Source organism: Mastomys coucha, unplaced genomic scaffold (genome assembly GCF_008632895.1).
Source record: "Mastomys coucha isolate ucsf_1 unplaced genomic scaffold, UCSF_Mcou_1 pScaffold16, whole genome shotgun sequence".
NCBI lineage: Eukaryota > Metazoa > Chordata > Mammalia > Rodentia > Muridae > Mastomys > Mastomys coucha.
Window position 1 is genome coordinate 65,085,900 of NW_022196898.1, and position 18,576 is coordinate 65,104,475.

The 18,576-nt window shown below is 38.9% G+C and overlaps 1 protein-coding gene across 1 annotated transcript in view; it reads right to left on the reverse strand.

Annotated features, from left to right (window-relative positions):
* Plppr4 (phospholipid phosphatase related 4) overlaps nt 1–17,328 on the reverse strand; it is a 38,661-nt gene extending 21,333 nt beyond the window's left edge. The window contains exon 1 of the mRNA XM_031375291.1: nt 16,800–17,328. Coding sequence (XP_031231151.1) covers nt 16,800–17,024 — 225 coding nt within the window. The 5' untranslated portion in view covers nt 17,025–17,328. The remainder of the gene's footprint in view (nt 1–16,799) is intronic.
* Nucleotides 17,329–18,576: the final 1,248 nt, after the last annotated feature.

Below are 18,576 nucleotides of genomic sequence, written 5' to 3' on the forward strand. Positions count from 1 at the left end.
CTCTGTGAGCCCCCATGAGTACAGGTTAGTTGATTCTGTATGTTTTCTTGTGACGTGTTTGATCCCTCTCCCTCCTTTCAGTACATCCTCCCTCTTTTCCACAAGATTCCTAATGTTGAATAAAATATTTTACTTTTAACCATATTTCTCCATCCACTTTTCATTTTCCTTTGAACTTTTTATATGTACTTTGTACATGGGAGTTGGATTTGAGATCTTCAGTGTCCATCTAGTTAATATTTGATGATTTAATTTTTTTAAGTAGTCATGGACTTACAAGGTGACTTTAATATTTCCTGAAGAAAGGTGCTCAAAATTTTATCAATATGAGTAATCTGAAAATAAATTTAGCCTTCCTTAGCAGAGACACATATTCCTCATTGGATTTTTGTGAACAAGTGCTTTACACATAAACTGTGCTCAACCATGCTAGTGAAGGTACAGCTGAAGAATGAGGCTAATATTCTCAATGTGCATGAGTGGGAAATGGAAATGAATGCTCAGAAGTTTGCCAGTGCAGTGGAACCAGGGCAGGGTCAATGGCTTTTCAAGTGACTGTGAGGCTCTGGTGGCAGTATGTTCACTTCTATCAGAGATGACCCTGGAAGTAATTTTAAATTTCAGTTTTCTTATCTATGAAATTAGCTACATTGGGAGCACCCATCACTGCCAAGATGGTAAGATGAAGTAAGCTATTGCAAACAAGATGACCCAGTACCTGGGATAGACACTAGTTTACTTTGGTCCCCTTATATACATTTCTTTATTTTTTCATGAATTTATGTACCCATGACTTTAAAAAAAATTAAGCAGACAAATCAAGGGATAAATTTGTAAAAGCTGACAACAAAGTTTATTGTAGGATATGTTAATAGTCCAAATTTGTTATTAAGTGTTGCTAATTATTCACTGTGCCTAATTTCTAAACCTTACCATAAGGCTGTGTTCAAAGAAAAATGCATATGTAGGGTTTCTAGAAACAACTTCTAGTAGCCTCAGAAATACCTAAAATTAATCCTCTTCAGAAAAAGGTTGGCCATTATCTAAAACTGTCCAATGTGATTATATAATATTAGTAATATACTTCTTGATTCTCACCTTAGTTTCCTAGCACCCATTTTGAAGAAATTATTAATGCTGACTTTTTTTTTATAGTGATTTGTTTTGAAATGGGTCTGATGTCTTCCCAAACTAAAAATCTTCAGGCTATAGTTTAGCCTTTCTATATTGCCATTAATGGTTGCTAATATCAGAATGACTTCCAAATAGATACACACAGAGAGACAATAAGTTGACATTTGAATTAAAATAATTTCTTTTACTAATATTTAGGTCTTGCTGCCTTTCCCACATTAGTCAATTTTTGTAGCTATGTAATAGTAATCTGTGTTTTAGTAGAAGCCTTTTTTCAATACTTTTACTTGTTTTCAAAGCAAGTAATAATTTTCTATCCCTTTGATGTTAGTGTCTTCATTTTTTTCTTAGAGGTCAGTTAGTTTCTGTCTTTTGCATCAATGTGTGTGTGTGTGTGTGTGTGTGTGTGTGTGTGTGTGTGTGTGTGTGTGTGGTGTCTTACTAGCCAAGTGCAGTGACTTAAATCACAGTGTTGTTTTCTGTCACACTTGTCTTCCAAAAGCATCTTTTCATTTTTGAGGTGCTTAGCAACATAAGTTTCTTTTGAATCCAGGAAAGTAAACAGGCAAGATGTGCTAAGTTGGGCATACATATATAAAATTTTATACACACATAATAGGTCCAGACTTTGATGGCATTTAAAATGAGATTGTGAAGATTTAAAATGGTCTATATAGGCAATTATAGATGTTTTACTTCTTGGGATATAGCTAAGAAAAACAGTGTGAGACAACCTGCTTTATGCAGCCATACCAAGGAGGGAAATTACCCAAAGAATAGAAAAGTTGTTCTCAAAAGGAACAGATTGATTCTTATAATTACCATGTACTAAGCAACTTGTGAGTGAAAATGGTAGAGCAATTTAAGAGAAAATAAAACGTTAACTTTCTGAGCACAGAGCTAAGGAGAAGAAAGGTATTTTAAGAGATCACATTTGCTGGGTAATGATTTTTCTCATCTTGGTTTCATAAACCCAAATCTACAGTATGTATCAGTTTTGGTGACACATTTATGCAGTCCACCATGAGATCTTATCTAGGACGGCTAGTACTTGCATGTAGCATGCTGTAATAAGGACATAGTTCCTCCCCACTGGGCAGCATTGACTTTGCTTTCCACCTGGCGGAGGACATGTTGGTTCCTGTCTTGGGTCTATATCATGGCCACAGTGGATTCAGAATCCTAGAAGAACCTTTTAAGGTGGTGACAGCATCTTCATAAAAAGCCACTCAACATACAGAGTGCTGCTGGATAATCTGCTTACTCTTTTCTTTCATAAATCTCTGTTGAGAGCCTGCCTTCTCACAGAAGTCATTGTTGAGGTTTTGATTAGAGAACTTAATCTCATGGATATACTTTCTAGTTGAGGAGGGTAGATAAAAATGAAGAAAGAATCTTGGGAAAACTACAATGTCTAAAGAAGAAGGGGTAGTATTTCAGTTCCTGGATTCTCTATACCTTGGGCAAGATCTAGCTTAGATGCTGTCTAATTTATCCAGCTAGAGAAAGTAACCTTTGATTGTTTCAAGGAGGTAGACTTGGCAGGGAGTTGGAGTTAAGGGCAGGGGCTGGGATTTTCATATAAAGTAAAACAGGAAACATCCAGAGAGATGAAATGGAGGTATAACATAACTCAAAATCTTTTATCAGGGTTGCTTTGGGAATGGAATTGAGGCTAGACAGCAGGAGTTCTATAGACAAAGCAGAGTGAAAATTTGAGTGCCCTTCGAAACTTAGCAAAACATGTATTCATCTGTAACAGATGTATGACACTTGTTAAGTTTTTAGCTCAAACTACATGGGAGAGGGAAGAAGTCTCAAATTGAAGTGACCTGGATTCTAGTGGATACAGGGAAGACTTAGCTGTCAGGCCAAGAGATGACGGTTATGGGGCACAGGAGTCAAGCTTTATAGAGTTAAGTGATTGTGAGTGTAGTTGTGGAGACATAACAAGAATTCAGTGGGTTGTCACTGAAGAAGGTAAAATAATAAAGGTTGGGTTCAGGGATTTGCAATCCAAGTAGGACCAGCTGGATTATATCCTGGGAAGAATGTTGGGAGAAACCTTTGAGAGAGTGATTAAAGATTCTGTAAAAATAGTTTTATAGCTACTAGAAGTGAGATGTTTCTTGGCTGTTTAAGCACATCTGGACAGCAAACTCTAATGTGCTATTTGGGTGGTGAAACACAGGGAGCAAGGATGCAGCTCCAGGCATAGGCATAGGGATGTTTAAACATACGAAGCACCCTCACTTTTGAAGAACTACACTTGCACATAAATTTCAAAGTTATCTTGGTTTTGCTATGAATAATACCGCAAGAACTCAAAGAATATAATTACGCAAATTGTTCAAAGGAACATTTTTAGATAATAGCAAATTTAAAATGGGAAGTCTAAAAGCGATTTTGACATATCCCAAAGTCATATACAAGGAGGGAATTTAGGGCTGAGGCCACGGTTGAGTTGACTAAGTGTTTGCTGCAAGTATGAAGGCCTGAGATTTATCCGTAACACCCACATGAAAAGTAATCCAGGGTGACCTTTGCTGTGATCCCAGTGCTGGGGTGGAGAGAGGGGCTAGGAGGATGTGCTGCCATTAGGTCAATTGTCAAACTCCTGCCTCAAAAAGTAAGGTAGAGAAGCTGGGGATATTGCTCAGCCCATGAATCACTTGTCAAGCAATCATAAGGATCACAGTTGGTAACCTCTGTCATATTCATAAACCCACACAGATCCCACATAAAAGATGATTGTAGTAGCCACATCTACAATACCAATGATCTGATAGAGAGATGGAGACAGAAACAGGAGAATCCCCAGATGTTCTTAAGCTAGTGTCCCAAACTTAAGACTACCTTTTGACCTTCTCACAAGTGCTATGGCTCATGTGCATCTGTACTTACACACACAGTCCCACGCAAACACAAAAGAAAAAAGAAGAGTAAAGTAGAAAACGAGGAAGGAGTTTGACATAAATCTCTAGCTTTCACCTATATTCGCAGATATAGTCACACACATGAACATATGCACAAGATTTGAAATTTCACACAGTAAAAGATATATTGAAATGGAATTCAAACTGAAATGGAAAAAACCTTAATACATCAAAATAGTTTTATCCAGGTCTGTCCACCAAAAAGGTTGTCGAAAAGGTTGCCAACACATTATTTTGAAGACATTTTCTCTTCCCTATTATACAAACTTTAGTGACATTGTTTGACATTTGTGTGTGTGTGTGTGTGTGTGTGTATGTGTAGACAATACAGAAAACATTTCCTCAAAACAGTGACAATAAAATAGTATCACAAATACAGTATGAAGTTTTATGGTTTCTAAAGTCAGCTTGGATAAATAGTAATGAACTTTTAAAATGGGCTCTAAGAGCAAATCAACATTTCCTGTTTCAAAAGGAATGGGTTAGTATGAATGTTTGCTATCCTAAGACCCAGATATCTGAACTAGTTTTCACGTATAAAATGGGATATGTAGATACAAATTAAAGCAGGGCAGTGCAGGCACAGGAAATCAGTGTTGGTGTCCGCACCCAGAGCTTCTGCAGCATCCAGAATTTGGGCAAGATCTTAACCTATTGGGGACTTCATTTTTTTATCAGTGGAATAAGGGGGTTTCTTCTATAGTTATCTGATTCTATAATCTCCTACATGCAACACAATCGAAGACACATTTCCTTGTACTTTTTTTTCTTTTATGGTCAGTATAAGAAAAAGCATTAAGGTTTCCTGTCTTTTCCTTTTTCACAATCTGTTTCTTTCCCCATCCCCCTACCAGAACTAACAGGCTGATTTTCATAGAGTTACCATCTGACCATGTAACTAACAGCACCCTGCTGATAACAAAGCCTGTGAGGCCTTTTCTCAATGGCATTCATGACCTTCCTTGTATATTTTCTTTTTAAAAAATGCTGACCTATGTCTACCTATGTGCCACACATTCTCAAAACACACATCTCAGGTGTCTCCCATGCTTATATCGCAAAAGAGACATCTTATAAATCTTTGCATTGGGTATATTTTTACATCTTTTAAAAAACAAACTCTCTTTTATATCTTTTTCTGTCTATAATCTTCCTGCCCTCTGTTTAGAAGTGAGGCTCCCAGTATTTATGTTTAATATATAGTTTCATTAAAAGAGTTGTTCATTTGTCTTTGATTCTAGATATTTATACGTTACCTGTGTCATCCTAAGATCAGGAATCTGAAAGTAAGATCTTCATATAAACCAGTGTTTTGGATAAGTTTATTAAACGTTTGAAGGATTTAATTGAAAGAAAGTGGGAAGTTGCTATCAAAGGAAGTAGAAAAAAATTGGTTTACAGTATTTGGTATGCAGTTAGGGCATAGGCATTTATGCTAGGTGCTGTGTTGATCTTAATAGGTTGCTAAATTGAATTTATACTTTATGTAATCTAACTATTTTTTTTGGCACCCTCAACTTATGCTTTAAAAACTGTGGTGGAGATAAATTACATAAATCATACAAGGATCATAAAGATAGTGAGAGCACTAGTCATCTGCCCAGGTGCAGATGTCCAGGCAAGTTGCTCTGAGCTGCTTTGCTTGAGCTGCATCCTGCCCCTCATCTCCAATGGGCAACAATGACTACACTTCCCACAAGGGAAATGGACCTCTGTATGGTTTGAGAAAACCTACTCCACTGCCTTTAACTCTTAATCGCTTTCTGTACTGACTTCTTCCTTGTCAACTAATTATGACATATATTTCTCTTGCTCACATCTATGATTGGTCCTTTCTAGATCCCACTTTGACTTAAAACAGAATTCATTGAGCATAGTCATACTTAAAGAGAGAGATGTGGATGTTGAGTTTTATTTAGATATTTTCACTTACTTGTCTGATTTAGTTTCAGTTACTTCCTAGGGAGTATTATGATATATTTTAGAATAGAGACTTTGCTCCAGATACTTAAACAATCTACTTGGTGTCTGCATGGCCAGGACTGTAACTGAATTCTGCTCTACTAAATTCCTGGAATCCTTTGCCCCCATTACATCTTACTGCTGTTCCATCACATGTTGCCATCTGGCACTAGTCTAATGCTTTTCAGGAAAAGATAGCCCCAGGAGTCAGTGGCCATGCCAGCTCGGAGGACAGAAGGTTAGAGGGAGCCATGTGTGCAAGGGGCTTGAGCAGCACCAAGAATGCGAGATATTGGACATTTCCAAACTGCAGTCTTACTAATAAGAGGATTTATAGGTTTTAGTGGTTCTTAGCATAGTTTCTTCAAAACCATCCTTGTTTTTATTGATTTAGATGATATCTTAGGAACTTTAAATACTTGGGTTGTGAGCTGATTTTGTCTCCACTTTTACCTTCCTTAGTTAATTGTTTTTAATATATTAGATACTGGGCACAGTGGAGGCTCTAAAAGGTTTCTGGCTTTTGGAACTATTCCTGGAGTCCTGCGTCAGGAACATCATGGTGTTCAGAAAATGCTTGGATCACAGCATCCTCATTATTTGTGATAGACATTGCACTTTTGCAGATATCCTTTATTCAAACAAGGTATTTAGAGTAGAGAAACTTCTTTTTACTTCTCTACTTCATATATATATCATATATATATGTATATATATATGTATATATATGTATATATATATATATATATATATATATATATATATATATATATATATATATATATATATATATATATGATCCTCAACATAGAATAAGTTAATGCCTATGTGGATGATCTGAATGGAGATGGCATATGCTTAGGTTGTTCCTATCATGTAAACACACACACACACACACACACACACACACACACACAGTATAGTCTTATATTGTAGTTACTTAAAAGTAGTCTCATTTATATTAACCATACACACCAACAGAAATAATTTATTTCCAATTTCTAAAGTTTTGGTAGTGGACTGTTTGAACTCTAACAGTTTTGTAAGTGTTCAAGAACACAAGAGATTTAAATTGGACCTCCCAATAGTAGTAATGGTTAACAGGAAATGTTCTTCTATGTCTTTATGCCTGAATATAAACTGTATTTCTGTAGCTCTAAAAAGACTAATTATAATCTCTCATTGATTTAATAGCAAAGCCTAATATAACAGTTAGTGGCTGCTTTATTACCTGAATATTGATCTAGTATGAGGCTCAGGGGCTGGGTTTTGTATGCAGCAGCCTTAACCCCAGGCATTGAAGATTGGCTTCTCATCCATGATTAGACACCGAAGTATGTGCATTGTCTTGGAAAGAATTCTGTTCTTGAAACCAAATTAGAGATGAAGGCCTGAGGCTGGGGACCAGTATTTCATGTGTTGAAAGTAATTGCTTTGTAAATCTTTTCTTATGGGCATAATTTCTCTTTCCTGTAACATACAGCTGACTTTCAAAAATATGGGACTAAGAGCAATTTAATGCATCTGATATTAGACAGGTGCTATTTATAGGATTTTGCATGTTTGGGTTCAGGCAAGCTTCATGATTCATTTTTAGGAACAGGAGGCTACTATTACAGACATCTTATGGATAAGAGAACAGAGCGTGTAGAAATTACATGATTTTTGTGAAGTTATTCAGCCTGGTAGCTGGATTGCTAACTCAAGGCATGAGCTCCTATGTTCATGTTTGTAATCACTGTGCCCATTGTCCTTTCTTAGAAACATCTACCATCAACCTACCCCTTCCCTAAATAACTGAGGAACTTTAAAATTTAATATGGAACCATTTTCCTTTGTATACCATCTGCTGGGTGATGTTGAGCAAATGTTTCTTGATATCTTCTAAAGACAAGTAAAGCTAGCATATACTGAGATAGAGTGATGTTTTTCACTTCTAATTATAGATTTCATCTCAAAAGAGGACCCATACAGACATATGCCGGATATTCCAGTTCTCTTTCTCTTAAACAGCCACTGGATTTTCTCATCAAATGATACAATAAGTATAGTTTTAAAATGAGAGCTCATGTAGACAACAGATATTGACACTAATGTCCAGTCTTTTAATATTCCAAAAGGCAGGGCAATATTTCTGATATAGCATTCACTGTCATTTCCTTTACAGGTACAAATGTTTCCATTCCACACACTATCTACTTACCAATTAAATACCTTATTTACTAACTGCTCATGATGTGTCTCTTAGCTGGATGTTAACAATATCTAAGGATTACTGGAGTGACTCTTTCCAGAAAGAAATTTTTAGTAAACTCTCATTGAATGTATGAAATAAAATAAGACTAATAGTAGAAACTTTTTTTTTTCTTTTTGTTTTTCTTAGTACCGAGATCATACCCAGGGTTTTATATACACTTTTCTAAAAGCTCTAATGCTGAGCTATGTCTGTGAAGAGATTGCATTAATATCCAGTGAAGAAGTTTTGAAATTTTATGTGAACAATTTGGCAATCTGATGGGGAAATATAACTTTTAGTATTTTCTTCTTTGTATACATCCATACTTCACAATAGAAGGGTGTGAGCGTGTGGGATAATAACTCAGAAAAGGAGCAGGTCCAGTCCTGACTGCCATAACATACTGTTTAGTGTGATGCTGTGGAAGATGCAGAGAAGCGGGTGCTCACAACAAGCACAGTTCATCCACGTGCCAAGTTAGAATGACCTGCATGAGCTTTGACTCAGACCAGAACATTCTCTCAGAAAGAATGGAAACATGGTAGAAGAAAAGGTGGAAAGGCTGTAGAGGCGCGAGTTGGGGGGCTACTGGGAAATAGTGTCTTCCAGACAGTACAGGGCCATTCATGAGGACGGTACATAAGCTCCCAGCAGCTGTTGTTCCCTGCTCAAGATCAAGCCAAGCCCATCAAAATCTCAGCATGAATGTAGGGGCTCACCAGCTCCTAGCTGAGGAAGTAGTGAATGTTGATGGTCACTGATTGAGAGTTAGTCCATTTGTTTCAGGCTTGTGGCCCCTACTCCCAGGACTCAGTATGTTACTTTTTTGAAAAGGAGAGATGATATGCAGTTGTGAGGGGGATATGAAAGATGGCTAGAAGGAACTGAATTGGGGAGTGGGGTTGGACATAACCAAAGCTCATTATATTCATTAGTCAAATCCTCAAAAATAACATATGTTTAATAAAATAATTCTAAAAACTCATAAAAACTAGAAAAGACACCTACGACAGAGGTTAGGAGACTTTTGTCTTGGTCTGATAGTAACCATACATAACTTTAGTTAACTTTAACCTTTTAAAATAGTTTTCTTATAGATGACAGAACCATATCAGAAGTTTTTGGATTATGCAGTTAATTCTTTAATGAGAGTGCTTAATTCTGTATTTTGTACAAGAGAGTGTTTGGTGGAAAGTCCAGTCTCCTGTATATTATAGTATTTATGCACTCCAAAGGGACACTTTTTCTGTAAATGACAATTGATATGTATTTCCAGAATTAAAAACAATTGTTGTTTCTCAAATGCAAGTCATCTAAGTCATCTTAGACACTCTGATGACTAAAGAGGCCTCCAAAGCTTGCTCACAGGTTAGATCTCCAATAATCTTCCATGCATTCACTCCTACCTCCAGTTTTCTTAAGATCTCTCTCCTAACCATGCTTGCTTCAGCTTCACTTTGTATCTATTTACTATAAGTCATTTATCCAGCCTCATTACTTTGTGACCATATCCTACCCATTCCACTTCCTTTAAGCTCAGCTCAAAGGCTTCCCTTCCATCCTGAGTATAGCTCCTCATTAATTTCCACAGGCACCTGATGAACACCATTTGTTCCGGCTAAAAGGAGACATTTTTGCAAGTGCACATGGATCATGGACTTCAAAATATCCATGCCAGAAGAAAATCAATTACCAACAAACAGGAAATAAGACCAGCAAAATGAAACTCAGTAGTGGAATTCACAGAAAAATTTTATTCTTCTGTTATGACAAACTCTCAACCAGACTTATCTAATCACATGACCTCTAGTTCCATGAAGCTGGCTGAGTCAAAGAGAGGCACATCTCTTTATTTTACTTCATCACTAAATCCAGCATTTTTACTGGAAGCATGCATGGTGTGTCATGGTACAATCACAGCATGTGAGCAAAACTAGGCCTGATTCAAATCTTGGCTTCTTCCATTAACTGTACTGTCTCTGCAAAGATATTTATCTCTTTGAGCTACATTTTATTATTCAAAAAGCAAAGATAATAATGCCTTGTTTGAGGCTAGGCATAATTTTGACACTTGAGAGCTTAGAGTTGTAAGGTCTAAGGACGAGGCAAGCTTGGGATATAAATTGAAATCTGGACAAAAATAAATAAATAAATAAAAGAAACAAAAAAAAAAAACAACCAAATAAACAAAAAGCAAAACAAGACAAAAACCAATTAAACCAACAAGAACAAACTACCTCCTTCGTATAATGGTTCTGAGGATGGGTAATAATGTAACCAAAGCTTCTGCCACATAAAAAACACATGAAATTCACTAAACTTTATTATTATTATTATTATTATTATTATTATTATTATTACTATTATTATTATTATTACTGTGATGATGATGATCATTGTCACCACCATCATCAACAGCACTACCATTATAACTCTCTTTGAAGCTGACAAAAATGAACTAATACTTTCGTGACATAAAACTGTAGGACATTTACTCACGGAGAAAGGGTAGAAATGGTGCCTTTGAAGAGGAGAGAGAAGTCACTAACAGAAGGTTGTGTGCTTAAAACTTGCTGTTGGAGAAGAGTCCTCATTTAAACCTATCTCTAGGACTTAGAAATCTATTCTCTTCTCTTCTGCTTTTCCCTTTGCATCAATTTGTGGATTGTAACCAATGGGGGAGGGGTGATTTGCCAGCTCATTGCACTTGGCAGAGTTTAGAACAGTTTTGTGAAGAGACTATCTCTATCCAACCCAGAAAAGATGAGAAAATTCACAGTTACTATTTTGGTACATGGAAACTCAGTGATGTTGTGATACTATTTTTCTTGCTGATATTAATGTTCATGTAAAAATAAACTACTTTACAGAAAGATCAAATAAGTTATATAAAATTGACAGAAAGATGATCAGGGACATGGAAACGTTGTGGATTCATGTTAGTTAAAGTTAAGATATCAATATCTTGAAAATTGCTCCAAAGAAATAATTTTATTTATCTTTTGGTTAAAAAACCCTTGGTTGCATATTTCTGATTCTGTTTTGTATTTTCTCACATAATTTTCTCACATCCCCAATGCTCATATGTGTCTGGGTGCAGAGTTTTGAAGACATGTATGTATTTACATAAAACAAAAGATTTCAGTCCTGTCTTTATGGATATCCCCTCAAAATACATTAAACATTTCTCCCTCTTCAACAGGTAAACATTATCTCACAGATCGAAAAGTACACTACAAAGCTGAACAATGTTTAAGTAAAAAGAAATGTGCCTCCCATTTATTTCACTCTCATACATTTCCATCTGGGGACTTTACAAATGATTTATTACGTATTTACATTACATGTTGAATGATCTTTGAGCAGTGTGACTAATGAGAAAAAGATTATGAGCCTGAGCACAGGGGGGTTGTTGTAGGGCCAAACATAAAGAAGAGCCACGCAAACAGCCAGTTTCATGGAATGTAAGACTCAGTGATTAAAGCCTTTGGCTGGTGCTAGCTAGCTATGCTCCACCAGCTAGCAATTACCAGCATAGGAGAGACAGCTATCACTTGGAAAGGGCTTCATAAGTTAAAATGCAAGAACATGTTGGCCTACTTTCAGTTTAATAGAATACTACCTTGGATATCTTCTTGTTTAAGGGTCTGGTCTATCCATAGCTGGCCTTTCTTTTCCCATGTTGAACAGTGGAAAACTGAATTATTCAACTGAATAATCCATAAAGTAGAGTACTATTCTAGAAGACATCTTGCTTTGCAAATTACCACAGGATGTTACTGTCAACCATGAACCTTTTATCAATGAAACAGAAGATAAAAGAAACAACAACAACAACAACAACAACAACAACATCCTGCCTAATAACTTACTGTGGAGTGTGGTTGTGAACCAGGATAAGATTGCTTGAACTTTGAAGCTGAACAGTGTGGTGTGTGCCCACAGGATGACAGAGGCGCTTTGCCAGAGTAAGTGGGCTGAAGCATCTCTGCTCCTTGTCTAGCCTGGGGACACTAGCTGCTGGCTGGTGAGACAGCATGGGGTGTGCGCACTGTCTGCTAAGTCCTTGTGCTAAGCATCTTCCAGCTGAGGACAGCTGAGTTGAGAAAGCATGTCTCTCTCACCTTTGACAATGTGCTTATACCTTACCATATCTTCCTGTCTTGTTGTTGCTGGTTTATCTGCTTGTTTTCTTTTTTTGAGTTGGTATCTAAAAAAAGATTGGTAAGTCTGGCTTCAAACTCCTGGACTCAAGTGATCATTCCAGCCCAGCTTCCCAGGTGCCATCTTCTTGTTCTTAACAGAGAAGAAGCAGAGGGAGTCACTTTGCTGTACACTTTGCATGTGTTCTCTCTGTAAGTGAAGTGTACAGGTCTGCGATGGTGACCATGAAGTTTGAGTTGGTACCCATTCTGCCTCAAACATTGCTTTATAAGCTTGGCTATGTTATTTAATTTCTATCTATTGATTTTTAAAAAATTTAGACAACAATGTCCTCTTTTTTTGGAAATTACATTTATTTATTTATTGTATATGTATGTATGTGTGCATGCATGCATGCATGTATGTGTGTGTGTTGCACACTTTGATACAGAGGTAAATGGGAAATATGTGGGAGTGAGTCATTCCTCTCTTTCTTACCTTCCTACCACGTTGATGCCAGGGACTGCAGTCAGGTCACTGGGCTTGAGCCATCCCACAACTCACTGGCTTTTTTCTACCACAGAACCACTGAAGACAGAGCTAGAAGGTGCATGTTCTTCTAACAGCTTCACAAGGAAAAGTCGTATTCTGTATACAAAGCTAAGAGCATTCCATTGTCCCTACCCATGACCAATATTTCAGACTGATTCCAGGGACCCTGTGAAACTCAAACCTCTTCTAGAAACTTGGGAGGTGCCAGCTTCTGGGGAACAGTGTAAGTTAATGAAGTAGAACTTGTTCAACGTAGAGGGGAAAAGAATCTACTTCAGGTCAAGGGCAATTGTACAAAAAGAAATGAAAGAACACATTGTAGCCATCTTAACACAGGCATGACGCCTTAACCACGGAGTGTACTCTATAGTTAAGAAATAGGCATCTTGCTTTCTATTATAGATGAATACATGTATATTCATATTGAGACTACGTGATTTATATAACATAAAAAGAAATAGGCAACAAGAGAGCTAATGTCAAAATTATGCATGACATGGCACAGGCACAGGCACAGGTGATGTTTGAACCAGGTCAATCTATCTTTAATGTCCATTGTGTTCCCAATCAACCAAATGTTGCTATTTCCCTGACTGAATTGCATCTAGGTTTATTTTAACCCTCCCCCCCCCCCGTCCAAGTGAAAAATTACCGTTAGAATTAATTAAATAAAAATTAAATTCCTTTGTGTAATGGAAAAAAAAAAGAAAGCCTGTCTGTATGTAGAAAAATGAAAAGGGACCCATATTTGTCACCTTGCACAAAGCTCAAGTCCAAGTGGATCAAGGACCTCAACATGAAACCAGATACACTGAATCTAATAGAAGAGAAAGTGGAAAGAGCCTCAAACTCATGGGAACGGGGATGGGGGTTAGGGATTTCCTAAACAGAACTCCAATGGCTCGTGCTCTAAGATCAAGAATTGATAAATGGGAACTCATGAAACTGGAAAGCTTCTGTAAGGCAAAGGACATAGTCAATAAGACAAATGGGCAACCTACAGATTGGGAAAAAAATCTTCACTAACCCCACATCCGATAGAGGGCTAATATCCAAACTATATAAAGAACTCAAAAAGCAAAGAACAATTTAAAATGGCCCATGCCTTAAAGAAAGACAGCCTTATTCCTGCTATCACAAGACCTGAATATTTTTTCCCCTGAATACGAGCCCTCATCGACTTTATGTTACTTCAATTATTCTATCTACGCTGATATATATGATAGAAGGAGATTTACTTGCATTTTGTCAATCTATCTTAATCACTGTGTCATGGGGAACTATGTCCCAAAGCTAAGGGCCATTCCTCTAGTGCTTTTAATTGATATGTTAATCCAAGCTCTGTTTATTCATCTTGCAAAAGAGAGACTCATCCTGCAGATTCCTCCCACTAGCTTCAAAATGAGTCACTTCTAAGGAGCTGGGTTTGCTGCCAGCTCCTAAATAGCTGGAGGAATGATGCCTTCTCCCATCTTCCACAACCTCCTTAGAAGTTCATCATGCATTCAAGTTTTAGGGAGACAATTTGCAATCCAATTTTGGAGGTCTCTATTAGAAGTCTATTACCGCCCTCAAAACAGTGTTATAGATACCCATTTAAACTTCAGTGGCGCATGCTTCTCATCCCAGCTTGCGGAAGGTAGAGTCAGGAGGGTCAGGAATTCAAGGGCAGTCTTGCTACCAATTAGTGTGAAGCCATCTTGGGCTCCCTTGACATCCCATTTCAAAACACAAACAAGCAAAAAACCAAAATAAGAACATGCAAAGAAAAATCTTATAATAAACTCAACGATTGTCTTCAAGTGATCGCTCTGTAACTTCTCTGGCTTAATGAATTCATAGAGGGTGTCAGAGTGGGCCAATGCAAAAAGAATGATTTCCACTCCTGAAAATCATTTGTAAGATATTTGTAACATTTGTAAGAGTGTTTTTTTCTAGAGACACAATTCCCATGAATTATAAAATAACTTTACTTTTAAGATCCTAGGTTAAAGGGTATATATTCCATGAAAAGTTCCTCAAGAGTAGGCAGTCCAATTCTTTTAAGAGAATGATTGAATTTTTTGGTTTGTACCCTCATTCACTGAGGTTCTTGGAAGCCATACAGTTCTGTTCTGGTGTAGTCAGCTTCCAGCTGACCTCAGGTGAGTATTTCTTAGGGACAGACTCACAAACTCATTAATTTCTCTCCAATAAACATAATAGATTTAGATGTGATTAAAAGTGCTTTAGAAAAAACAAAACACCACTAAATATCAGCAGTGCGACAAGTGGTCTAGCCACTGACCTAGAAGCAGGCTGCCCAGAGTCCTACTCCTTGATTCCATCCATGGAGCCTTCTAGGCCCACATTCCCAATCACCTAAGCAATAGCTTCAAGATTCTGTGTGAAAACGACAACAGATGAAATAATAATTTTAAGCAAACAACACCCCCTCCCCCGCCGTTTCTGTCCCTCTTCCTCTCTGCTCCTTTTCTATAGGTCCTAGATAAAGGGAAGGGGCCACAGGTCATTTCTCTGAAACTTAGGCAGGTCATATACACCTCTCTTAAAACTTAAAACTTAAATCTTTCAAAAATACATGGATCATAAAAGAAACTTCGAGATATATAGCAATATCAAAGGAGAGCCTTGACAGAATATTTATTCTCCAAGTTTCAAGACAGTAGCTCTTCCCCAATCCAGATAAGCTTCTTAGTCACCAAATACAGAATCTGCTATCTGTGTTTGGAAGTGAGAACCTCCATATTTGGCTAAAAAGACAACGAAGGAAGGCTCTTTATAATGCAGCAATCATTTCAGATTTCTCTATTCAACCTGAGATGTAATTACACAGACCACAGTTTCACCCTTAGAACTAATTGCTAGATTTTCCTAAATGCACTCTCTCTTCACCTGTAATTTAACAAACCCCTTGCTTAAAAATGCCTTCCGAATGCAATGGATCACAGTACACGGAATCCTGTACCCGTCAATCTTTTACACCCCTCCCATAAACTGTTCCTCCCTCAAATGCTGCATTAGGTAAGTCAGGACTTCATTATGAGTGCAACCCCATGTTAATTGCTTAACCGAAATACTGCTCAGGTCAGAATAAAAGCACAGATACAAAAAAAAAAAATGTGAACTCAGATGATGTCATACATTTGAAATATATATTCACTTGTTTATACATGTATCTACACTGAGCTGTATACATATATACATGGATATATGTATGTGTCTATGCACACACCCACACACACCATGGCTAACGGCCAGTCGCTTGGTGATTGACATCTAGAAATGACCCAATTTTAGAAGCAGATGAAGTACCATAGCAACTATAGTAAGAGAAGGGTTTAGGAGGGTTAATAGAAGCCACCGGTAATCCTAACACCACATAAACATCTCTGGTTCTACAGTCTAGGCAAAACTGTATGCATTTGAATTCTCACCAAAAGCTCACAGAGTTCTAGAGATAGTCAGCAAATTGAAAAACACGATTTTCAAAATACAGGCATCATGGCCCCTCTGGGCCACTGATATATGCTGTGCACACTGGCGCTGCAGGGCCAAAAACTAGACCCGTACTCTCACAGGTATCCCTTCCTGGAAGGCCATCCAGTAAGCTGCCCCTAGTGATAACCAGTCGGTGCTGGCAGGTGTCCACAGGCAGACTCAAGGGATCTCTGGAGAAAAACCTGTGGGAGGAAAGGAAGAGGGTCGAGCATTTAGGAATGGCAGTGGCTCAAGCCCGGTGCTCCGGTGTAGTCACCAATCCTGCCCAGGACCCGAATTCGCTCCGGAGCTGTCCGGAAAGATCTGCATTATGCCAGGGCGCTGGGCCAACTCACCTCAACGAAATAAAAACAGGGCAGGAGGGTGACGCTGTCCTTGATCACTTTGCCCTTTGGCCTCTCCTTCGCCGACATCCCGGCCGCTTGCCGGGCTCCGAGTCCTCCCCCGGGCGAGGTGTGCACCGTGCGGCCGCCAAGGCGAGCTGCCTGCTCCAGCCGCAAGCGCCCGGCGCCGCTGATGTCACATTCCCCGCGGGCACCGCTGGAGCCAGCGCGCTGCATGCAGCGCCCCCGCCTTTTCCCCGCCCCTCTTTGCAGTAACCCCGCGGTTCCCTGAGCCCGCAGGTCTCCCTCAGCCCGGCTTTAGTGCCTGTTTTGCGGGCAAGGGATAGCTAGCTCCCTCTCCAAGCTGTTGCTGCGATGGCTTCCCTCTCCCTGCCACTCTCCCTGGGCTCTCCACCGCCCAAGCTGTGAGGCTCCTCCGCTGGCTCCGCTTGACGTCAAAAATAGGGAAGAGTGGGGGGAAGCACTCCTGGTATCTGTAGAAGCCAGGCTGAGGAGCCAAGGCACCTGGTCTCACACGGTCCCCTACCTGGGGTTTGTCTTGCCTTCCTAGAAAACAGAAGCCTGCGCAGCACCTTTATCCTGTCCATAGCAAAAGAGACCTCCACCTGCACAAAATTAAAACTCAGACTTCATACTGACAAGTAGGCCATAGAAGGAATTCACTGGGAGCTGGCTGCTACCCAAGAGTGACAGCCCTGCCTGCTGATCTCTAGGGAGGTAACTCCCAGGGAAGCACCTAGAAAAACCTCCAATCAGCTGGGGAACCATGTGAGAATTTCTTGCCTCTAAAGAGACAGGGTGAAATGGGGCATCATCGCTGGCCCCAAAGCTCAGGAAATGTTCTAACCTCACTCATTTCCAAGTACACTGTGGGAATCACAGCTGTAACTGTGGAAGCCCGACTCCAAACACTGGAGTCTCAGCCAAGTCTCATGGTTGTCAGGGTCCATGGTTGCTCTCACATTTGTGATTTTTTTTTGGCAACTATCAGTGTCAAGCGCTACCGCAGAAACACTCAAGGGACACAAAGAAGCACCTGGGTCTATCACCCACATCTGTGACTATCTGTTCTAGGTCATTTCTTGCTCTTCCAAAGGCTCGCTGTCAATCACGTGACTTTGAATCCCCAGCCTACTTTTCGGCTGGCTTTTTCCATTTCTGCTCCAGTGGGGTTTTGGCAATCTAGAGGCCATATTCATAACATACACGTTTTATTATCCCCGGGGCATCTTGCCCCTACTCCTTCCACCAAGATTAGGTTTCAGAATCCTGCAGTGCAGTTGCTCATGTACCATACTAATTCAGTATTACTCTACCGCAGGCAAATCAGATGTCTATCTGAAAAGCTAAATACAGTAGAATAAAACCACAACACGTGATCTTGGGACCATGGCTTAAGTCCTCCTACCTCACGATCCTAACACGTCCTTCTTAGTTGGTTATGGTTCCATCCTCTGGTCACGTTTCCATGCCTATCTTCTCCTAACTTCTCAAAAGCCACACCACCAGCTAGCTTTACCTCGCTTAGATAATAGAAGCCATAGAAAAAGACTATATTATCACATATTATCTTTCAAAACAGAGTTACTCACCCTCTCCCCACAGCCACTACCATGTCTTGTTTTGATTGGCAGAAAAAATAAAAATAAAGAGGCCCTACAATGTTCAAGCCATTCCTTACCCCTCACACAGTAGCCCAACGGTACTTTTGAAAAGCAATTACTGATTTCATTTCTCTGGTCCACCCTTCTAGAAGCTTCCCAGTATG